The sequence below is a fragment of the Chionomys nivalis genome, chromosome 13 (genome assembly GCF_950005125.1).
Source record: "Chionomys nivalis chromosome 13, mChiNiv1.1, whole genome shotgun sequence".
NCBI classification, from domain to species: domain Eukaryota; kingdom Metazoa; phylum Chordata; class Mammalia; order Rodentia; family Cricetidae; genus Chionomys; species Chionomys nivalis.
Window position 1 is genome coordinate 22,534,563 of NC_080098.1, and position 25,563 is coordinate 22,560,125.

The window sequence follows — 25,563 nt, forward strand, 5'->3', positions numbered from 1 at the left end:
TTGAAAAGATAACACTCATATTGGGAAATCTACTGTATATACACCATCCCCAAATGAATATTAACTGGTACAATAACTTATGACCCAATAAACTTTTTTTAATGACAAGTTTGCCTCACTCATCAGAAAAAGAACCAATCAGGGTTATAAATAGTTTTGGGGCTTTTGGAGCAACCCTGTTTCTCTGTTTTGTTGCTTCTCTTAATTAAAGCCATCACAGTATTTTTTCTTTAAAACTTTCACCAGTTTTAGGCCATAGTAGAGATTGAAAGGTGAATTATAATACCACGATATGCCACAAAGACTGTGAATATCGTACTTAAAAACAAATTAACAATAAAATCATTATAACTTCTTCCTATAAGTTTTCCACTCTAAGCCAAGGCACATTTTCTATTTCATGGATTTTAAAATTAGAAACAACAATGAGCAAAATACAAGGTACTTTAAATCTAACTTCTTTTACTTCGCTTTAAAAAATACGAGTGGTTTTGAGTCTCATTGAAGTTAGATATTGAGCCTGGTGTCTTGAAGTATAAAATTAAGGCAGGGTGTTTTTCTTGTATCAGGGCCAGCATTTAAGGATAAGGGAAGAATCTATGATGCAGTGTGTCCCTACAGGAACATTAAAAAAAATCAGCGGTACCGACTGGGATTTACAACCACAACATAAGGTCAGAGGAGCACAAGTGGACCTGCTCCAGGAAGGCAACAGTGACTGGAGCTCAACAGACGTTCTCTCTTGCCCTTTGTGCTCAAAGCTAAACTAATTTGTGGTTTCTTGTTGTACGCCCTGGAAACAGCAGATTTGTGATAGGAGATGCACAGTGATTGAGATGACAATACAGAAAACGAAGCCCCAAAAGAGTAATAGCATTTTCCTCCAATTACACGATCATCATTGGAAACCCAGCATTTTGACAAAGTGTTCAAACATCAGAGAATGTAGTTGGTATCGCAGAGTTGAGAACCACGGTATTGGGCCTCATAGTCTGATTTCTGAAAGCCCTATAATGAGGATAGAGTGAATATACATTCCATTCTTTGGCTGTATTTTTGTTCAACAAAGCCTGCAATTTTCAGTCACTTGAAAATGTAATTATAGATAATGTTTGCATCAGTAGCAAGAATACAATAAGCACATGGGGCATGAAAACCCCACTCCAATCACATCCTCTTAGGTTACAGTGCTCGTCTCCTGCCAAGAGTAAAGGCACTTCGACAAGCTAATATTTGGTATGAAACCGTTGATGGTTGGGATCAACCCATGCATGAATTCTACTCTAACTTTGCTATTAACTCTTACAGACACTCAGTGTTAAAGAAAAGACAGAAACTTCTAGCTTCCTGAAAACTTGGGATACCTGAGTAAAGCTACACTGTGGAGAGGACGGAAGAGTATTGTAATGGCTCCTGAAATGAAAAGGTCCCACACGTAAGAGTTGGTGACAACTCTCAGGCACTTAAAACCGAATAGCATCTTTAGATTTCACTTAATTTATTGACTATTATATGGTTTACTTAAGGAGGTAAGAATGGTTGCAAATGTAAAAAAGATGCTGCATAAAATTGCCAACTAATCGAGATGATGGGGAATCAACATCACTTGAATGCCTTTTCCTGACTCATAAGAAGCAGAGTTACAGTTACCCCAGAAAAAATTAACTGTTCATCTAAATCAAATGCAAACGTTCAGAAGCTAGAAGTAAATTTCTGGAGTGAAATTCCATGTATCTAATAAATCTTTAAAACTAGATAAAACTATACAATCATAAATAAAAAGGATCCACCTTAATATTAAAGATGTTTCTTTATCCTGAGTAGGTAAGAATCTACCTCAGACACAGAGATCTTGACACAATATGCTCCCCTTTCCATAAAATAAAAACCAAAAGTAGTCGGGCGGTAGTGACTCACACCTTTCATCCCAGCACTCCGGAGGCAGAGGCAGGTGGATCTCTGTAAGTTCGAGGCCAGCTTGATCTACAGAGTGAGTTCCAGTACTGGCTCTATAGCTACTGAGAAACCCTGTCTCGAAAAACCAGAAGAAAAAAAAAAAAGAAAGAAAAAGACAAATCTGCAACACTATTTCCTTCTAGACTAAAAAAAGTATATATTGTTATGAAATTAAATTTTAAATAAAATTAAAAGTCATTTGACAGAAAAGTATCTAAAAAGCACAAGAGTGTTGGTTACAACTAAGAAACTATATTTAGTTAAATATAAAAATCCTGGCACACACAAAAAAATCCAGGAAATCTAGGACACTATGAAAAGACTATCCCAGATCAAAGACCCAGAAAATACTTTCAACAAAACCATCGAAGAAAATTTCCCTAACCTAAATAAGGAGACGCCTATAAAGAAATGAGAACACCAAATAGACAGGACCAAAAAAGAAAGTTCCTTCACCACAAAATAATCAAAAAATTAAACGTACAAAACAAAGAAATAATATTAAAAGCTGCAAGGAAAAATGACCAAGTAGTATGTAAAGGCAGACATAGTAGAGTTAAACTGGACTTCTCAAAGGAGACTCTAAAAGCAGAAGGGCTTAGACAGACGTGCTATGGACTCTAAGATTAGACTACAGATGCCAGCTCACACAACCACACCCAGAAAAACTTTCCATTACGATAGGGAAAATAAGTCATTGCATAATAAAACTAAATTTAGTCAGTATCTATCTATAAATTTATATCTACAGAACGTACAAGGAAAACTTCTAACTAAAAAGGTTGACTATACCCAAAAAACACAAGAATAATTGCAGACCAGAAAACCAGAGGGGACCCCCACACACTGAGCTGATGTAGCCGTTTTAATATCTGACAAAAGACTTCGAATCAAAACTAATAAGAGGAGATCGTGAAGGATACTATGTATTCAAAGAAAAAAATCCACCAAGGACATTGCAATTCTTAACATTTATGTACCAAACACAAGGACACCCAAGTTCATCAAAGGAACACTACTACAGCACAAATCACATACTGACCCTCACACACTAGTGTAAAACTTCAGTCCCCTACTCTTGCCAACTGACAGGTTATCCATACTAAGAGAAACACTGAGGCTAACCACAGACCTAACATATTTTGACATACACACACACACACATACACACACACACACACACACCTTCTTTTAAGCACCTCATGGAACTTTCTCCAAAACTGACTACATACATGCTCAGACACAAAACAAGTATCAACAGATACAAGAAAACGGAAATAAAATCCTGCATCCTATCTGACCATAATGTATTAAAATTAAAGCTGGATATCAATCACAACAGAAATCTTAACAAAGTCATGAAAACAAACAAAAACCTCACTACTGAATGAAAAATGGGTCAAGACAGAAACTAAAGACTTTCTAGAACTAAATGAAATTGAACACATAACATACCCAAACTAATGGGACACAATAAAGGCAGTCCTATGAGGCAAGTTTATATCACTAAGTGCCAATATAAAATATTTGAGAGAACTCATACTAATAACAGCACACCTGTAAGCTGTAGAACAAAAAGAAGAAATCACGCCCAAAGGGAGTGCATGGCAAGAAATAATCAAAGTAATCAAAAATGAAAGCAAATTATACAACAAAAACCAATACAAAGAATCAATAAATCAAAGAATTGGTTCCCTGAGAAAAATCAGTTAAGACTGTCAAACTCTCATTCAAATTAACTAAAAAGCAGAGAGAGAATATCAAAATTAACAAAATTAGAAGTGAAGGGAGATATGAAACACATCAAAGAGACCAGGCGGTAGTAGCACACTCCTTTAATCCCAGCATTCGGGAGGCAGTGGTAGGCAGATCTCTGAGTTCAAGGCCAGCCTGGTCTACAGAGTTCTGGGCTACATAGAGAAACCCTGTCTCAACAAACAAACAAACAAAGACACCAAAGAAATCCAGAGAATCATAAAAACATACTTTAAAAACCTGTATTCCACTAAACTGAAAAATCTAAAAGAAATGGATAATTTCCTAGCTATATCGCTTACAAAATTAAATCAAGATTAGATAAGCCATTTAAACAGACTTATAACCCCTCATGAAATAGACTAAGTAAGTTTCCTGGCCAAAAAAGCCCAAGGCCGGGTGGTTTTAGTGCAAAATTCTACCAGAATTTCAAAGGAGACTTAATGCCAATACTCATCAAATTACTCAAAGAAAAACAAAACAAAAATAATACAACAAAAATAAACAACAAAACCAACCAGAAACAGAAGGAACATTGCCCAATTCATTTTAGAAGGGCACAGTTACCCTGGTACCCAATATACATAATGACCTAACAAAAGGAAGTACAGACTGATATCCTTACAAACATAGATGCAAAAATTCTCAACACTTGTAAACCAAATCGAAGAACACAGCAAAAAAAAAAAATTGCCTATTATGATCAAGTAGATTTCATCCCAGATACGCAGGAATGGTTCAACATACATAAACTGATAAATATACTCCATCTCATAAGCAAACTGAAAGACACACACACACACACGATAATCTCATTAGACACAGAAAGCATCTTTGAAAAAAAATCCAACACCCTTCATAATAAAAGTACTGAAAAGATTAGGGATAAAAGACACATATCTTAACATAAATAAATGATACATTTAACAATAATAAAGGCAGTTAACAGCAAGTCCTTAACCAACAACTTAAATAGAGATTATCGCAAAGCAGTTTTACTAAAATAGAAATAAGACAAAGATGTACACTCGCTCAGAGCTACTCAATATAGTAACCTGAAGTCTTAGCTAGGGCAATATGGCAACTGAAGGAGATCAAAGGGATACAAATTAAAAAGGAAGAAGTGTGGTCTTGGAAGAACTCAAACATCTTAAGAGCAACCTCTAGGTTTAAACTTCAGGAAGCAACAATAAAAAGCTTTGGGAAGCGCTGAAGGAAACACAAGCTTGGCTTTATTGAACCTCAATCTGTATCTAAAATGTTATGTCCCAAGCAGACCTAATGGCAATGGGTTCTTGATCCTATTGCACGTAATGGCTTTGTGGAAGCCCAGGTAGTTTGGATGCTCACCTTAATAGACCTGGATGGAGGTGGGTGGTCCTTGGACCTCCCACAGGGCAGAGAAACCTGCTTGCTCTTTGGGCTGAGGAGGAAGGAAGACTTGATTGGGGGAGGGGGAGGGAATGGGAGGTGGTGGCGGGGAAGAGGCAGAAATCTTTAATAATTAAATAAATTAATTAATAAAAAAAGATAAAAAAAATAAATAAAATAAATTATATTATGATCTGAAAAAAAAAAAGGTAGACAGAAGTAAAAAACAATGACTTCTTGAATTTTGCATACAAATGGACGGAAATAGAAAACACTATCCTGAGTGAGGTAAGCCAATCCCAAAAAGAGGAACATGGGATGTACTCACTCATATTTGGTTTCTAGCCATAAATAAAGGACATTGAACCTATAATTCGTGATCCTAGAGAAGCTAAATAAGAAGGTGAACCCAAAGAAAAACATATAAGCATCCTCCTGAATATTAACCTTCATCAGGCGATGAAAGGAGACAGAGACAGAGACCCACACTGGAGCACCGGACTGAAATCTCAAGGTCCAAATCAAGAGCAGAAGGAGAGAGAGCATGAGCAAGGAACTCAGGACCGCGAGGGGTGCACCCACATACTGAGACAATGGGGATGTTCTATCGAGAACTCACCAAGGCCAGCTGGTCTGGGTCTGAAAAAGCATGGGATAAAACCGGATTCGCTGAACATAGCGGACAATGAGGACTACTGAGAACTCAAGAACAATGGCAATGGGTTTTTGTTCCTACTGCGCGTACTGGCTTTGTGGGAGCCTAGGCAGTGTGGATGCTCACCTTACTAGACCTGGATGGAGGTGGGTGGTCCTTGGACTTCCCACAGGGCAGGGAACCCTGATTGCTCTTTGGGCTGACGAGGGAGGGGGACTTGATGGGGGGGGGAAGGAAATGGGAGGCGGTGGTGGGGAAGAGGCAGAAATCTTTAAGAAATAAATAAATTAAAAAAAATAAGGTAGAGGCGCTAGACAATGATGTGGCTATAATTCAACTTCTGTGGCTGTCAATAATTCAACTTTGATTGTTTTTTATATCTCAGCCCAAATGATGCCTTTAAAGCAAATTATACTTCTTTAAACTGATAAAATGTGCTAATTACAAAGAACTTATTTCTCAAAGAAATAGTAGCTGTGCAACTGGCCCCCTTTCTAAAGATCTGCCAGTTTCCCACCAGGGACCTAGTTTTGCTTTATCAACAAACTTAAAAGATAGCAGTAATTGCCACCACCATCCAAATCCACTCTGCCTTTATCGAAGTCCCTACCTGGCTCACCTTATACATGAAATGCTGTGCTATATAAGGCAAGAGACTGTTTGTGAGGTCAATTTCATGGTTTATACAGTTTCTCCAAACAATGTGATGGTTTTAGTCACAGTAGAGGCCAAGTACTCCTCTGGCCCATTATAGAGGCTATTCCCTAGGCAATGGATTCACATCCTAAGACTTTAGCTTCTGAAGAAAACATGATCTTGACTAATCTAAAAGAACCAAGATTTGTAGCAGTAGAATCAAATGCTCACATCACAGTTACTCTGACCTGTTAGGACTCTAAGGAACTCATCAACAATGTTTGGAGGAGGAGGAGGTTCTTTAATAAAAACAAACAAACAAACAAAAAAGAACTAGAATCCATCAACAACTGGCCACCTAGATGCTTCAAATAGCCACATGTCTATGCCACATTGTAAATTAAAAAAAAAAAAAAAAACCTGATTTTTTCCCCCTTGAGTCTGTCCCTCCTCCAGCTACTAATCCTGTGTGCTTCAGGTGCACTGTGGCTAATGAGGTCACTGGGTTGCAAAAGCTACATTATTTCCTTTTCACATTCCTACCAGAGGTCGGAGTTCCTAAAGTGCAGAGATCAGAGTCCCAATATGTTAGAACCACCCTTAACATTGTTTAAATGATTCTTTTCTCCTAAGAAAATTGCAATCACAACCAATAGGTGTTGAGATGGGCTTTATAGATTGCATATATCAAGATATTGAAAGGAGAACTTGCTTTTTTATTATCCCATCCCAGAATGGGAAATTTGAACAAGTTCACAGTTGGTACATGATATGTCTCTATCATCATGGAGAAAAAGGATGAAAAAAAATCAGTCATCATAATGTTGTACTGGAAACTGAGTGTCTCCTGAAAGTTTACAGGGGGACAATATTGCTTTATGAGATTTTGCCTGAGACTTTACAGCATGAATGTTCAGAGAGAAAAAATATTAACAGCTCAGTTATAATGTGATGGAGGAGTTACTTTCATTTAATAAAGAAACTGCCTTGGCCCATTTATAGGCCAGCCCTTAGGTGGGTGGAGTAAACAGAAGAGAATGCTGGGAGAAAGAAGCCTAGTCAAGGAGTCGCCATGATTCTCCCACTCCAGACAGACGCAGGTTAAGATCTTTCCTGGTAAGCCAGCTCGTGGTACTACACAGAATATTAGAAATGGGTTAGATCAATATGTAAGAGCTAGCCAATAAGAGGCCGGAACTAATGGGCCAGGCAGTGATTAAAAGAATACAGTTTCCGTGTAATTATTTCGGGTAAAGCTAACCAGGTGGCAGTGGGAAGCAGCCCCACCGCTCATATTACAACAGAGTGGCGCCCATAAGCTAGCCATGCGGGCGGCTGGGTGCCGGGGACGCAGCCCCACTCCTCCTATTACAGCAATAATGAGCTTCTATTATATTTGATGATCCCAGGAAACAGGTGGATATATGTCAGTTTCAAGAACTATGAAACTGTAAACTATCTGGGCCATAATCCTTGTTCTAAGTTAGTCTGAACAATAAAACTGTGTTACAGCTGAAAAGCACATTACTACTCCTATTTTTTTTTTTGGTTTATCGAGACAGGGTTTCTCTGTGGTTTTGGAGCCTGTCCTGGAACTAGCTCTTGTAGACCAGGCTGGTCCCGAACTCACAGAGATCCGCCTGCCTCTGCCTCCCAAGTGCTGGGATTAAAGGCGTGGCCACCACCGCCCGGCTACTCCTATTTTCTTGATGAGAAATTATGGCAAGCCATTTGAGACTCAGCATAAAACAAACTGGAAATTAAGTCAGCATAAGACCTGGGGTAGATCCACATAACAGATACCCAGCCATGAAGGAGCGCCTTCCACCTAGCTGAAGAGACTCCAGAGATTCCATACTACCATTCCAAAAGAAGCATCCCTGATGGCCAACACAAGAGGAAGTTATTTCCATATAAAAATAAAACTCACACATAGCCATAGAACGAAGGTGTTTTTATATTAAGGAAAAAAAATCTAAATTCTTATGAAGAAAACTAAATAGATGGTAATGCCAATCAAAAAACAAAAAGGATTTGTGTCTCCAACCCATCATGTTAGAAATCTCTAAGACACAGGAATTCAGTAAAAATGCACTCCAAATGCTTTAGTAATAAAGAAGAGGAAAAGCAACCCATCAGTAGATGTGGGGAGCAACTTTTCAACATCTAAATAAATATGAAAGAAAAGGAACCAGAAGTCAATAAAACATAGGCTTGGTGTAAAAAGAGATAGGTAGGATTATTATGCAACAGAAGGACAAAGTTATTATTAATAAATTATTTTGAGATAAAATTGTTCACACCAAATAGCAATCATGACATTTGGACTTTTCAAAGGACTAGTGTTTCATCTCTAGAAGCTAACCCTACGAAATGATGCTCTAGTAGACAATGCAAGTCATGAGGAAAGATGCTACTAGCATGGACTTAGTGAATAATTTCAGTTGGAGGCCTCCTGGTGACAATTTTGAGAAAGCAAACACAGCTGCAGCATAGCCAAATATAGCTGGCCAAGACAATGGCATCCATAAAGTTAATCACTTTGAAATATGCTACCCGTATGCTCAACCCAAAAATTCAACACCCCTTCTATCATGCAGGAAGTCAAAATATAGTTTTATGTACAGAAATATGCAGCTGTTTTAGGCTGATTTAGGTGTCTTGATTCTTCTCTATCAAAGATTCAACTCTGAGAACTATGTCAGGCATGGATATGACCCCTTCTGAAACCGAGAAATGGATCACAAAACAAATAGGCTTAGACAAGACTAAAATAAAAGATTACGTACGAAGAAAAGATAATAAAAGCATCATAAACCTTTTTTAAAAAGATAAACTTTTGTATCCTCACTGAGTCTAAGCTGAGGTACAAAGGAAGGAAAGAGTAAAATAAATAAGTATAAAAAAATTGTGCACCAATCTCCTGCCAAATGTTGTCCTTTATGTTTTTCGTATTACTCTTCTAGTTTTCTCCTAAAAATTTCAAGGACAAAACGAAACATCAAACCTCAATCCAGTACATACTTTTGTTGTCCAACACCCAATACCTTAATTCAGTTCCCCATAGACAAATGAACTGAAGTTCTGAGTTGGTGTTTAAGTTTGTTTACACTAATCGGTTCTCAGGGGCCATAGGCTCATCAATCTCTTGTCATGCTCATTTTTGTCAAATGCTTAGTCTAGGTGCTGAATTCCCATTACAATAATCAAAATTTCAAGAACTACTTTTAACATCAACTGAAAGTTGTGAATTGATGAAACAGTGCTCATAAAATAATACTAATACAAAAAAGGTACAAGATAAGGAATCCATCCAGGCCAGCATCATACCTAATAATACAGAAAGGAAAAAATAGGCCTTGCTGCCATGATTTTTCTATGAAGATCTTGAGTGTGGCAGCTAAGGCACAGGCACTGAAGGATTTACAGTCCTAACACTAGAGGGCTGTGGCTATTTGCCCAGTAACAGATGATGGAATTATCTGAGTGAATTTCTTTTCCCACTTGTTTCCCCAAGAAAGTAATCTGTGGTCTAGGTCAAGAGATTGAAACAGTCCTTAGACCCTTGACAGTCCATAATTTATAGTGCATGATTGGTCACCATGAAAATATTCCTGAAACATAAATTCTTCAATCATAAAGGCAATAATCTATGAGCACATTTTTCTAGAAGCACATTTTATGTGATGTCACAATTTCATAAGTTTCATAAACAAAGACCATTAAATGAAAGATCTCTCAAGAAAGTGGAATCATAATATACATTCTCTCTCTATGTAAATATGTGTGCAAACACACACACACACTGACCACTGCCAAGTTTTTGTCTTTTAGCTCACAGGACCAACTGAGTCTCTTTATATTGGATAACTAAGGTCTAAAACTGTTGCTACAGACAGAGACGAAAAAAATCAAAGACATAATTCATGAAAAGGATGTAAGGTACCATCTTAAAACTTAACAAACCTAAATTTAACAATGAACTTCAGTAAAAGCATGAAAATTAAGTCTTTTAGGATAAAAATCATAGAATGTTGGACTTTGTATAGCATATTAAAATACACAGTACTATACTTTATGGTATATAAAATAGTTTTAAACTATCCAAAACTTATGTTACATAAATTAAAGTTAATTCTGAATACTATGTAAAATTCTTCTGTGAAAATTTTCAGTCCTAAATAAGCCTGTAAATGTCAGAAAATGCAGCTACTGCACTGGAAAAACATGACTCCCAGGGTGATGACACACACATGAGATACCATGTCACTGAAGAGACAAACTTCTCTAACTACTGAGGCTTAAAATCAAAACATTCCACATATCTCATTTGAAAAGCTCTGTTTCTCGAAAAGGAAATCTGGGTCAACCGGTCATCCAGATGGGTGATTCCTCTCCTGACGCTGACCTAAAGGAAACACAGATTATTTCAACTAATCTGACCTTAAGGCTACCTATACATGACAGAACAGCACAGAAGCATCAGAAATGATGTTTTATAATTTAATCTAAATGTAGTCTAAATTTATGCAAAATTTTAGAAAAAAACTGGATCTAATATTTTACTGCTAAGTTTGCTGAGACTTTTGTTAACTGGAATAATTATTAAATTCAAATCTGAATGTGTATTCATTAGTCATTTAGAAAGTCATATGACTATATATTTGTCATCATTACATTTTAAATTATTGGCTGATTTTAAATATTAATTTTCATATTTGAACATGGAATATAATATACAACCTGCAGTTCATAAAAGAGAATGTTCATAAACCTCTGGGTTGGCACTAAAAAAAAATTGTAAATCTCTGATATGCTCACAAAAGGCATTTCAGCCACATAAGTGGAATCATATTTCTATAGAAATAGTTGGAGTAATCACTTTCTGTCATGATTGAGGACAAACGGGAAGAGGGAAGCTGTTCAAAACCCCCTAAATGTTCTCCTCTTTCTTTTATAAGTCCTTTAGGAGGCGTGTGCAGCTCACACTAAATGAAAAAGACATTCCCAGGAGGAGGAGGAGGCTGCTCTCCCTTCACATCTGGATTCAGAGCAGGGAGATATTGGATAGCACAATTAAACAGCGATGATGCTGAAGGGGAATAATTATTTTACAATTACCTGTGAGCAGCACATTTACTGCTCTAATTAGTTTTTGTTTCCCACATAGGTTTTTCCAGGAACACTCAGCTCCATTTCTCTTAGGTTCAGCAAGCGTTTTTTCTTAAGGAAAACATAAAAATACATTTTCTGCACGGCTACACAAGTAGCACAGCCCTGACGTTGGCTTCATTATATGACTTGATACTCCCGTGATAGTGGAAACAGACAGGGTGGTAGGAGAACTCGGAGGTGCTAATGAACTGGAAATCATTAGTGGTTTTTAAAGCCTCCCTTTCTTGAGTTTTGTAAAACAAATATTATACTCAGAACTGCCTTGTTCTTTGTGATGACATAATCCATACCTAAGAATAAAAAAAATATGTCTCTTCCCTGAAGAAATAAAATTCTGTTTGAAATAATGACTTTCTAAACTTGGGGGAAGTTCAAATTTGGAAGTAAACCAAAGCAATGACTTATTAACTTAGTTCCTTAAAACGTGCTGTGAGTATAACATTTCCATTTAAATGCAAATAAGTGGTGCTTATAAATTGTTGAACATTTATGAGTGTGGTTCATTTTGTTTGTTTTTAAAAATTCCTGTAAATGACCTCAGATTCCTGTTATAAACAGTACCTGAATTTTTGCCCAATATTTGAATTTAGCAGGTGCTAGCTGTATCTACATTCATCTGCATTAGGTTTAGCATATAATAACATTAGCTACTTTATGAGAATGCCACGAGTGTTTAACGTGTAAAGAACAAAATCACACACAAAAAGAAAGAAAAAAAGGCTAAAAAGAAAAGTTTGGAGATTTATTGTAAAACCGACTGCATTCTCCAAAGGCCAAACAGTGTTATTAGAGTAGCTGGGGGGAAAGCACACACCCAAAGTAGGAAACATCATCCCATGAAATCTTAATTACTAGGTTCCTATCTGAAAATCCTATCTCCTTTTTATCTTGTCTTTCAAGGTTCTTGTTTTCCTAGTTCACTGCATCTCATCAACAGATGCTGGAGCAATCTCAATCCAGCACATTACAATTAAATAGCAAGACTTATCAATTAAAGTAATACCTCTGCCCAGATCAAAGATAACATTCACATCCTTAAAGACCTAAAGAACTGTTGGTCTCAGAAGGTAGCTGATACTAAAGTACATACTGTTAACTGAACATCCTACCCCAAAATATTTAAAAACTCTTCATTAAAGATCCATATACATGCATAGCTCTTCTTCCACAGTTTCATTTCAGTCTCTTTTCATGACCACTAAGGAATCAGGTAATAAATGTCATTAACCTTGGCATTTTATGATTTGTAATTACATTTTCCACATAAAGTTTAAAAGCAATACAAAAGGTGGAAAGGGAGTTCCAAATGCTTTGAATCTTCATACATTTTTCTCAGATGGCACAATTTTGGTTCCCAAGCACACCTGTACAAGAGAAACACTTCCTACCCTCTAGACCTACCACAAGGATGAGAGACCATATAAATCAGGTGTCCTGGCACACAGTAGCCACACAGCTTACTAAACACACATTTTCAGTTTTGCAGAAACAATAATGACTATGCCTCCTGGGGTTAGTCCTACTGCCTTGCAAGAGTTTCTTAATCTATAAAATGAGGTCAGATGAGATGGTCTCAAAGCCCCTTTTCAGTTTATTTACATACAGATAAATATTTTTTGGTCTTTATCAAAAAGCAGATGAATTCCCCAGGTTTATTAATTTATAGTCAGGTTAATTTTTTCTCAAGGCTATTTACTGAATGTGAAAAGAAGTGAGATTTCATGTTATCGGTAGCCTCTGCTCAGCCTTCTAACACCGCAAATCTAAATACTGATACAAAACTAACAATTTTCAGGCCACATTTTTTTCACCTGTAGTCTCTCATTTCTAAGCCATTACATATTGGTTCTGCTTAAAAAGTCTAAGATAGGAGACTCTACACGTATCACTAATGAGGTAAAACAAAGAGGAAACACTCATCCCCATTCTCAATTAAAACCAAATTCCCAGCTTAAAATCAAATTTAAAAAAAAAAAAACAGTTCCTATTTTCATTATGCTTTTCTATGAATAACAGTTTATAACAACACAAAAATAAACAGCCAAGATTATTTAAAATGCTTATTTCCATTTACAGTTTGCTAGTGAATGTTTAAAATCCCCAAACTTTGAAGCATATGTTACAGCAATTCTATACCACGACAGAGCCTTCAATGATCTGGGCTCTTTAAACACTGGATGGTTCATGGGGCCATCAGGCATAATAATTCATCTCAAAAGCTATTTGTTCATCTGCCTGGAGGACTCAGACATATTATATCTTGCAAACTTATCTAATATATTCCTGTGGGGAAATACCATTGAGAATATATGTTCTACTGATTTAGAAAATCAACACCAGAAAAGTCCCATGCTTTATTTCAACTCCTTTTATGAGCAGGCCAATATCTAGCAGACTGCATTTAGTTCAAATGGCAATATACTTCATATGACAACCAGTCCCCCAAACAATAAAAGCATACAGCCATCTTCTCCGGTGTCCGAACACCGCTATAAAATACACTGCCTAGGTGGGTTTCCTGCTCATATACCTCTAGCCCCCAAACAGTCTCTAGCATGAGTTAATTACACACTCTTGTGGAAAATATGTCTCAGCGCTCTCAGGACTAAGGAGACACACAACAGTTATCTCAGAAACAAACAAGAAGTGTCATTTGCAAATTCCTTTTTTCTTAGTTCATTTAAGCAATAGCTGGCAAACCCTGAAAACAATCTGGGGTTGATTCCAAAGGCTATCATTTGGAAATCATGAACTTTTGGAAGGAAAGCAGGGTAGAAGTCATATTGAGATTCATTAAAAAAAAAAAAAAAAAAAAAAAAAACAAAAAAAAACCTCCATGGCTGGGATACAAAGGCTCTGTTCAGAGCTAAGAGTCTGAACAAGCCACATTCATCTACCAAATGAAAAGGAGGAATTAAATTTTCATAATCCATAATTTAATTGACAAGAGACTACATCTTTCAGAAGCCGTTAATGCTTTAAATTCATAGAACATTCACTAGTTAGATATATTATGTCACTTAGGCAGCAGGTGATCATAAATTCAAAACCATCATCAATCCTTGATGCAGCCCTAACATTCTAGCAAAACAGGAAAACACTTAACAGTAACTGTGCAGATACGGATGATGTTTGGGTAAGGTTTGCATTTTAAGAGAACACGATAGAGATCTCTGAAAACTACCATGGGAATGTTACTAATCAAGATTAATTTTCAGAGAAAAGTGCCAAAAGGGAATTCGATATTTTAATTTGTTATCTGATTATCTCTGAGACAGTGAACTTGACCACGTCCTCTCAAGTTAGCAGCCCTAACATCGACAGTTCGTATTTAACGGAGTCTACCATCCTTCCCATCCTTCTCTCCCACTTGATTTTTTTTTTTTTTAATTCTAGGGCTTCAATAATTAGCCGTTGTGAAGTTTCTCAAGATTCTCAACTAATAATACTTAACATACCAGAAAAAGAACCTAGCATCACAAGGGAAAGTTAGCTGCCAGGGAAATGGGTCATAAAGCACGGAATGGCTTGAGCATTTTGAAGACTACCATAAGGTGCCAGAAAGCATCTGGGTGTGTTATGTCTCACAGCGGAGAGAAGGGGAAAATTTGTCTACTATCCGACTGACAGCAGCAGCCCTCTCCCCATACATCGTCAAATACCCCACTTGATAAGAGAATTTTATACATCCCTTGTCTCAGAAGGACAGACTTTTCCACCTCTTTTCTGGCGATCCTCTATCTGGGGTTTCTTTACATAACAAGCCAGAAATACAAGTGGATCCTACTGAGATTCCTGAGCTAAAGAGAGAAACTTCCACACGAAGACAAACCAGCCAGATAAAAACTGCACATAGTTTCCCTTCCTCGCGGATCCCAGCCCTCTGCTTGTCCCAATAACCGTTCTATCCTAGTTTGTCGACACGTAAAACCACCAGAATCCCATTAATTATTAAATCACAGGCTGCCTATCAGACAAAACCATCCCGGTTACGTAAAAAAATTACCTCTAATTTCTGCGAGAGAGTACACCTGGCTAGTTTAAGGGGTTTGTAATTATCCCCTTTCTCTCTGCTGTCCTCCTTCCTCCCATCTCAGGACTGAGTGCAAAAGCCAGGGATGTTCCGCTGGGCCACCCCGCATTGCTAATGACAAGAGCGTGCAAGGCAGCACGCGCCCGCCCCTCCCCGGACCCCGCGCCCCCGCCGGCCGGTCCGATCGCTGGACGCCGCGCCCAGCTCGGGCTCGGGCTCCGGGACGCCCGCCGCGCGACCTCTCGCGGGTCCCCTCCCGCCAGCCCCGAGCCGGCACGCCCCGGCAAGGCTGCCCGCTCACCCCGCTCGCCCCGCTCGCCCCGCTCGGCCCTGCCCCGTCCCGGCAGCGTCCTCGGAAGAGCAGACGCCCAGGGAGGCGGCCGCTGCCTCTGAGGAGACGACGCCCTGCTCGGCCACTCGGCCCTCGGCCACTCACATTCTGTCAGCCACGAGCAGGCGGCCCTCGACCATCATGTCCGGGAGGAAATCCAGCTTGAAGGCAGAAGTCATGTTCTCAGCGCACGCGGCGGTGGCGGCGGCGGCGGCGGCGGGCAGCGGCGGGGGGCTGTGCGCGCGTCCGAGCGGCCGCGGGCGGGCGGACGGGCGGACGGGCGGGCGGGCGGCGCGAGACAGGCAGGGACAGGTGCGCGCGGCCTCCCCGGGCGGCCGCCGAAGCGGGCACTTGTCACATTCTCTCCCTCGCGCGCTCCACCAATCCTCTCCGCCAGCCAGCGCCGGGGCGGCCTGGTTGCCGAGCGCCAGGTGCGGCGGGCGGGGGCGGAGCTCCCGGGGCGGCCGCTTCACGCTTAACCCCTGCGGGCCCGCCCGGCCAGCCCCGGAGCCCCGGCCTCTGCGCACGGCCCCACCAACCCCGGGGCGCCCGCCGACTGGGGCCGCCCTGCCCAGAACCGGCGCCCAGTTCCCACGGCCGCTCGGAGTGCGAAGCGGCGGGACATAGTCCCCGCGAGTGACCCCCGTACCCCTCGGGGTGAGGCTGGCCAGCCGCCCCCGGGACGGGCTTCTATATTAGCTTGGAGCAAAGTAACTCGGAGAGGTGGCCCGAGTGACATTTGAGGACAAAGGTGCTGCCTTCAGTATGCCCTTAAACACCGAGAAATAAAGGAGTCTTAAAATGAGAAACGGTCATAAATCGAATTTTTTTTTTAAAAAAAGGGCGAATCTCCAAATTGGTGTTTTCCTATTATTTAACACAAACATTAAAAACCAATGCTGTGACTTCGTGTCACACTTAAGACTTGTGGGAAGATATTCTATGAGGAATTGAGAGAAAAGCGGCAAATAAATAGATGCCTAGCAAAAGTTTTCAAGAAAAGTAGTTTATAAGGCGTCGTACTGTCCTCGATTGGTTGTTTGGTTATTTGGGTTAAAACAAACTTTTCACAGTGTAGTAGACACGTGCATGTTTGATTTCATGTTCTAAGTCAATCTCATAAATTGCACACTAGAAACTTTATAGTTTACTTTTTGTGGTAATAATTTATATTTTATTTCCAAATGGCATGTCTTAAACTTTGAGGTAATGCATATGTATACACTAAGTATATGTGTACACATAGGCATATATACATAATAATATAAACATAGTGTGTATCTTTTATGGTTTTGTTTGATTTTTTTATTTCCACTCTATGCTGTTATTATTCTAAAGACAACCAGAGCATTGGTTTTTTTTTTTTTTTTTTTTTTTTTTTTTTACAAAATCAAGGCATGCCTGGATTATGGTAGTCAAATAGTTAAACTAAGCGAACAATAGTTAGATTATCAGACACAATATAAAGAAAGGATGTAATTTTTCCTCACCAATTTCTTGTCTGATATTGGGAACTCTCCTTAGAGATTCTAAGAAAAAACAGTTATGTGTCAATTTTAAATGCAGATGGGTTGGTGAGCATTATGGAGTAACAGGCCTGTGCTATTCAGTTAAATCCACATAAACAAACCTAACTGATTCCTTCTTCAGCTGAACAACCTATCTGGCTTTTAGCCCCCTAACTGCAGGGTAGTTCAAATGGAAGACTTGGTTAACTTTCATTTTTAAACACTGCCTTTCTGAAGGAGCCAGGTCCCAGTTTATAATAAATTGACAGACACTTGTATCAAAAATGAATTATTAGAACAAAACCATACCCAAGCTTTTTCCCCAATGTGTTTTTATTCCTTACCACGCTATTAGCAACTACTTTTGAAATTATCTTACTGAAGTAGTTAGCTGTATAACCGAAGACAAATCTTGACAATTCTGAATCTCCTATTATATACTCTTTGCAAAACCCTGAATGCATGCAATGAGCTGACTGTATAGCAGATTTAAGACAGATCAAACAGAGCCAACCTTCAAAACAAACAACACACAACCACACTGAAGGAAAACTATTTGTAAATCAGCTACAGAATAAAGCTCCTTGTATACCTATATTCTATAAGGTAGAAATGGCTTCATCAACATATACACTTCTAAAATATTTATTTTCTCTTTAATTGCATGTGAATTAGTTAGGCGAAGCTGTGGGGAAGCCCTCTTACTGACTTAAGCCTTCTCAGCAGTTTGTTAAATTCTAGCCTCAAATCCCTTGAGGCAATAGTGGATTCAAAGCAGCTTTTAATCATACTATAAGGAGGGTGCAGTAGGATGTAAGTAGGTCATAGGGAGAGAATTGCAAGTGCATAGGTTATTGCCTTATTTAACAACCACAGTGTAGCATGCTTTCAAAGCACAGTTGCTTTGGCCATTTAAAGTTAGAAGCAAAACCGGGGTCAAAAATAAAAGAAAACTACACGACATGGAATATGGTGATGTGAACCAAGAAAAGCGTGCGGAGTGCAGCTGAGTTTAAACACCCTGGCTGGCAGATACACAAATAATGGTGTGATTGCATAGGCACCTGATGGAGAAGCCACCGGGAAGCAAAATGTGCTCACCCCCCACCTGACAGGTGATGTGTAAGTCTCCCAATGACAGCTTTTATTTCTCGTGTCTATTCCGTTTCTATGATCACATCACATGCATGCTGTCCTCTTCTGAAAATCAACTTAACATAAAAAATAAAACTCAACCAAATGGCTCTTGATAAAAAGCTTCAATTTTTCATTTTACTGCTTTGGTAGAAAAAAAAAAAGACTCAACAAGGATCTTTTTTAAATTTTCCCACAGCAGTGAGCCATCAGGTATCATGTGTGGCAGTTAAAATTAACTGGCAGACAGCTTCACTGGGCCACAATTGAACACTTGGGTTCAATGAAGAGGGATTTTAAAGCCAAGGATCTTATCAAGAGCAGTGAAAGGGGACGAGGACATTAGCACGGTCTCTCTTGTGGACATGAACCACCTTGTGCAGACATCCCTGGGGACCAGGCTAGCAGGAACAATGAAGTTTCTTCCTAGTTTTAGCTCCGTTGGAACAAAACCTTAAGCTCTTCTCTACCCCATCCCCCACCTCCCCTAATTGTCTCCTTTTTTTAATCAACTTGCTATTCATTTCCCAAACAAAAGGCAATTCAAGAATTGGAAGCACTTCAAGGGAAAGTTTCTGAATGACCTCATTTTATATGAGGCTTTCCAAGGCAAAGCAGTGCACTGTGCTGTTTCAGCTCCCCTTTCCCTCCTCAGCATCCCAGGCCGTTGTGTCCAATGGCCATTGTCTGAGCACTGAATTATCACTAGTGTTAAAAACAAGTCTCCATAAAGCAGGGTGCTAATAAACGCCTCGCACATGGCTTAAATGGAAGAACCCTCTTCCTGCCACTCAATGAACCAGAATACATTCCACTGACTGAATCTTTCAACGTTCTTTAGCAAAATGTAGACGGCGATTTGAAAACTGACGTCTGACAGGCCATGATTCATGTTCATAATAAAAGGAGTTTATTTTCTTCTTCTGCAGATAACGTTGTATAAGACAAATTTCTATCTGTTATCACTCCTGCTCTTTACCGCCCCCCCCCCCATAATTGTACCTTTAAAAGCACTAGCCATCTGCAATTAACAAAGATGTGTTAGTATTGTTCGCTGGACTCCAAATGCCCCATTTATAAAAGCATTTCTACACTGCCCTCACCACTGGCTACTCAGTACAAACCAAAGGCTAAAACATCTTTTCCCTATCACACTTTTGAATTCAAATTTTATTAACATAGTTGCTTCATTTTTAAAAACAAAATAACAAGCCCAAATGCGCTCAGAGCCATTTGGAGCAAGAAATGCAGGCCCTATTATGAGATTTTTCCCCCCATCATTTCCAAGCAATAAACTTTAAATCCACATGAATTTTAAGTACCTGAGAGAGTATCTCACTTTGTGGGCATGAGTTTATTTTTGTCTCATTCCAGTTTCGATAGCAACTTACGGAAAATAAACAATGCCTTAAAAAGAAAGGTTTCAAACAACTCTAAACAAGTCCTTAAGCAATACATTATAAAGATAGCTTTGCTCCATAAAGTTTATCACTTAATAAACTTATCCGTAATCATGAATCTAAAGCTATTGAGCCTGTTCTCCCCATACTGAATGCATTCTTAACACATGTCTACAACTAGAAAGGTAAAATTAAACACCCATGCGGATGAAGTAGTGATCAAGCAGTCGTTTTACGTTTTTAAGGGAATATTAAATAGCTCGTCTTCTTGGAGAACAGTTTCTACTGACATGTTGCAATCTTACTTGTTGTTATTGTTTCAGTTTGTTTTCAATAGAGCCAAAGTACAGCAGGGTGAATTTTTCTTCCTTCTGAAGAGGCCCTTCAATGGAGGCTGCTTCTTTGCATACCTACCTTGGCACTGGGAAATGAGATGCCCCTCCAGAGTTATCAGGGACCTCCATTCCAAGGGCAGAGAATGCTAATATCCAGGGTCTTTCAGACCCAGAGCTCAGCCATCGCCTCATTTCCCCAACTAACCTGCCCTTTGCCTTTTCTCCTTTCTCCATGACTCCACTCCTGCAGCCTTTAATCTTTTTCCTCCTCAGCCTTCTCTTCCTTTCTGCGTCCCCCTCACTTTTTCTTTCTCTCTTTCAAAAGGGAGCCAGACAACGTCTGCACCCTCCTCTACAGCTCTGTGCCTGAGGTGGTGGGTGGCCACCAAAGTGAAGAGAGGCACTGGCCGAGGGTTACTTATTTGTACCAGAAATCAGATTTCACTTGCCTTGACCAAGGCTGATTTCTGAAGTAGCAACAGCTGTCTCTATGGGGAGCAGCAGGATTCCTTTCCAGACACAGTCAGGGGCAACAAGGGGGAGGAAGGGAGATTGTGTACCACGAGGCAGGAAAATAAGATGTGAACATTGGGAAGAAGTCTGGGGACGGGGTGGGGAGAAGAAAAAAGGCTTCCCTGTCTAGCATGGAGCTTTGCATACAGAAGGTATTGGAGGGGTTGGGGGTAGCCTTTGAAGGAATGTTCCAGCAGCCTTAGGAAGTTACCGAGATTTGTCAAATGATACTTGTGCCCTTATCTGGTGCCAGCCTGGCGGGAGGAACAAAATTTATACTTATCAGAAATAAGTTTCTTATTCCCTTCTAATCCACCCATCAACACCCCACCCCATCAAATGTTTCCCTCTAATCCACAGAAAGTTATTTGACTCTCTCCCAAGCTGTCAAATTTTAAAAAGGAGAAATTGCTGCTTGACAAAGTACAACAGCTGAGCAGCAACAGCTGGGCGAGCATAGTTGCCGGCATAACAGGAGGTCCCAGAGAGAGCAGGAACAGGTGGGCATGGAATAAAAAGAAATGGACAAATGGATGTGGTGTTTGGCTAGGGGTTGACTGAGGCAGATCTTATCCGGGATCAGAATCTCCGATGACAAAGACAATTGGCCTGACTTGTCTGGGGCTTCTTTTTCCTGAGCAAATACAACTGGAAGAAGAATGAGGATTAAGAGACTAAAAGGTTGTGTTTCTATGAAAGAAAGCACACGAATCTACTTTACTCACAGTGATACCTGATCCCCAGCAAAGAGATCTGGGCCCCTAAGATCAGAAGGTATCAGATTTGGTGTTTATGGATCAGACCCTTTGGGACAAATGGTACTTTCAGACTGAGTGAAAAATTGTGAGATTTAAGGACCAAACCTGTTGGATTTTGAATTTCATTTCGTCAAAGAATTGACAGACATTGAAACAAAGTCATTTAATTTTCTGATTCACCAACTAGACTTTTGTCTTATGTGTGGCCATTACTTCCTAGTAGAGATGAATGGATGACAATTCAAAGCCTGCCATGATCCTCAGATAAGTATAATGTGTTAGCCTAATTATTACTACAGCGATTATATAACTGAGCTATTAAAGTGACGTGTAGGTTGAAAATATATCAAGGTATTGAGATCGGGAAAAATTTCCCACTATAACAGTTCAAATCTGGAACCACTTTTATTCTATAAGAGAGGTTTTAGAAGATCCCAAATGGACTATTTAAATTTGCTTTTGGTGCTAATTCCTACTAAGTCTATTAGAGGAAATTTCTTTCTTTCTTTCTTTCTTTCTTTCTTTCTTTCTTTCTTTCTTTCTTTCTCTTAGCAGAACCACACAAAATCTTCATGGAAATTTTGCCATTTCACAGAAGTAGTCTGTCTATCTGGGGTGAATATAATGTGTATGTTTTCTCTCTGTCTTGGCTCTTTATCTCTATCGTCAAGTGTAAAGCTGCTACCTAATCCTCAAGTCTCTCAAATATCTCTAAATTCTAATAGCTACATTTGCCCTATTTTAGAGGAATATGGCAAGAAAGGAGGTGAGATGAGACTTTGGGAATTAATGAAGAGAAGTGACTAAGCTTAAGAGCTTGTTTTGCTTGGTTTTAAAAACGAAGACACATCTTCTCCTGCCACTCCCTTATTTCGGTCTTGCTCATCCTTCACAGCCAAATTCAACTTCAACCTATGAGCATTTTGTCTCCAATCCTTCTCCAGCCATCGTTCCTCTTTTTCCCCATGAGACTTGGAGCTATTTGATGGTCCAGAGTGTCTTTTATTGAACACCATGTGTATGTTGTTTGATTGGTTATGACTACAATATGACATTTTTAATATTCATGGTGCTTTAAAATTCTCTGTTGTTCTACCCCATATCAGTTGCTGTTGTGTAGATTAAAGTCCAAGAGAAATGAAGCACAGAACACTTTCTTCTGAGACTTCATGAGTGCCAAGTGTGGCGGCATACTCCTATAAATCCCAGTGTGGGGGAGGCTGAGGCAGGAGGATATGGAGTTTGAGACCAGCATGGGCTGTATATGGAGATCCTGTCTAAACGTACAATGAAGATCTTATAAACTCTAAGGTAAGCAAGTGAGAACTCCCAAGAAGTAATGCTTTCAAGCAATTACCTTCCTTATTTCCCTAATCCGTTCTCCTTTACTGTTGGTCTTTATTTCTTCTGGCCCACAAATCCTACACTCTCCCAAAAATTGGCACTGGAAGGTAAGTTAAAAGAAATGTGATTCAGGAAGAATAGAGCAGCTGAAACCGTGAGCTGTGACCAAGGTCTTGATTAGATCTTGAGTGATGGTCCACTGATAAACAGTTTTATCCATGCAAATGAAATGCATGTGCCAATCACAGCATATGCTGGGAATGCTGCCACGTGGTTTTTAACATGGTAAATATCTGGGGCTGGACAGGTGGCTCAGTGGTTAAGATCACATACTAAGCATGTAGAGAACCCCAGTTCAGTTCCTGGTACCCTGTATGGGTGGCTAATAACCATCTACAACTCCAGCTCACAGGTATCCAACACATAACCACACGTATGCATATACCCTGAACTCTTTTGCATGCGCACACTCATACCCAGAATACCCATATACATAATTAACAACAATAAAAACAACTTTTTTTTTTTTTACATGGTAAGTATCATTGGGCTTGGTGGCATAGATCTGTGATCCCAGCTACTCAGCAGACTGAGTTGGGAGCATCAGCCTGGGCTACAGAATGAGTTCAAGGCCATCCTGGTCAACTTAGTGAGATACAGTCTCCAAAGAAAACCAAAAGGCATTGCACAGATTGCTGGATAGCGTTCAGTAACAGAGCCCTTATCTCCCATCTTCCAAATCACAGGTTCCATACAGTAACAGGGAAAAAAAATGAAAAACAAATATCAAATTGTCATTGCCCAGGGAAGGAAATTCCTGGGCCTGGACCTGTAGTCCTTCCCACTATGACCTCGATGACTCCAGTTATGTGATTTTACTATTCTCAGCCTCAGTTTTCCCATCTTTAAAATGGAAACAACTATAATGACCAGTTGGTATCTAAGAGAATTACATTAGGTGATAAGAACAAAAATGCTTAACGTAATGCGAGGCAAAGAGTAATTGCGAATAAGTCTTGACTGTATTCTTTTTATAATAACATCTCTCATATCCTAATCTTCGTTGGAAACTAAACATGGCAGTGGAGAAGGGAGAAAGCCCGTCTTAATCTTATTGCATTAAAGTTTTAAATGATGTGTCTAAAGTCTAATTGAGATGGCAGAGATAGGGTACTGTTTTGTAAAGAAAGAGGACCTGGAACACCAGTCAAAGTACAGGAAGGATAAACAATACAGGCCCTTGTTTTAGGACCAAGATCTGGGGCTTTCCAAGAAGGTGGAAAACTACGGGTACCTTTATTCAGAGACCACTCACTCAGAATCTGATAGAAGCCAGCCTCACATCTATGCAGAGCTCCTACTGATTGTGACTGTGAGCTTCCTCAAGAAGTACATAAAAAAGCGTGAATCTCAAGTGTACCAGAAGTATACAAGCTCCTCCTTGCAACTCAACAAACTTTGTTGAATGGAATATTTTTTTTTTTCAGGTAAATTCTGATTTTTTGTTTTTGTTTCTTGGAGGCATGCTGATAGTTCTGCTTCATAAACTCCAATGATTCATCCTGATTCTGTGTAGCCAACAATGGACAGATCAACCTGAAGTGTACCAAGGTAGCAGCAGCTTGACCCGCCCTCATGATACATGTCACTCTGGTCCATCCTCTCTACAGCTGTCACTTCCTGCTAACTTGTGCCAGCGTGGGTCACAAGAAGAAAGGTGTGGAAAAGAGGAACACACCCACACAGGATCTTTTCTAATGCCTTTCTACGATGCCTGAAGGTGTATTTGGGAACAAAATGAACTTTTCACCAGGTCAGAATCCACCAGCAGCAACTCTGAGTTGAGTGAAGCCCAGCACACACACACACACACACACACACACACACACACACACACACACACCAACTTTGTTGTTTTGTGCCATGTGATTGCAAAGGCACCCCAGCTCTCTGGGACTTCATTTTTGCTCTGAGTGGGCTACAAGCTAATACCTCACTCATATCTTCACATTCTCACACTATCTTCCTTCTCTGGCAGCCTCTTCCTAATGTCAGCTGAGAAAAAAAAAATGCCACAAAATAATTATAATTTATTTCATACCACCACAGTCTTGTCTTTTCTACAGAACAAAAGTCACCTTATCTCAGGAAAACTCTCAAGTCCAGCAATTAAGGAGGCAATCTGTAGTTTGGGAAATGAGAAGGAAGAGTCTCTCCCTGGCCACCAAGTCCCTTGGGAATTAGCAAAATAAAGAAATCATGGGGAAGCTGTGAGATTCAATGCAAGGAGACGTCACTGTCACTAAGTGGACTTGAACTTGCCATGGTGAGAAGAAGGGTAAATAGAAGCCACCGTACCGAGTGCTGCCAGGCAAACTGCATCTGTTTGTAACTTTTATTCAAACATCTACATTACACAAAGGTTGGACATTTTTAATTTAATCACTATCATGATAAGAAATCAAGTCAGGTCTTCGCTTACACATGCTGGCACCTTCCACACCGAGCAAGCATCCCCATGTACCCTGTTCTTTTTCATTTCACCTCTCCTCCCATCAACCTGGATGTTTCCAGGGCTGTGAGCAATGAACTTTCCATCAGCTACATTTTCACCTAATTAACCCCCCTGATTACAATAATTAGTATTGATTCACTCTTT

General features: G+C 39.6%; 1 protein-coding gene across 17 annotated transcripts in view; it reads right to left on the bottom strand.

Annotated features, from left to right (window-relative positions):
• The window catches only part of Celf2 (CUGBP Elav-like family member 2), an 826,738-nt gene that overhangs the window by 297,094 nt on the left and 504,081 nt on the right, over positions 1–25,563 (bottom strand). For 2 of the 17 annotated variants that reach the window (XM_057788205.1, XM_057788204.1), the window contains exon 1: positions 16,018–16,342. The exons of 11 other annotated variants lie outside the window; for them this stretch is intronic. In XM_057788205.1, the coding sequence (XP_057644188.1) occupies positions 16,018–16,091 (74 nt within the window). In that variant the 5' untranslated portion in view covers positions 16,092–16,342. Of the gene's footprint in view, positions 1–15,554; positions 15,694–16,017; positions 16,343–25,563 lie in introns of those variants that run through there. 4 more of the 17 variants (XM_057788185.1, XM_057788191.1, XM_057788192.1 and 1 more) reach the window with 4 other exon arrangements.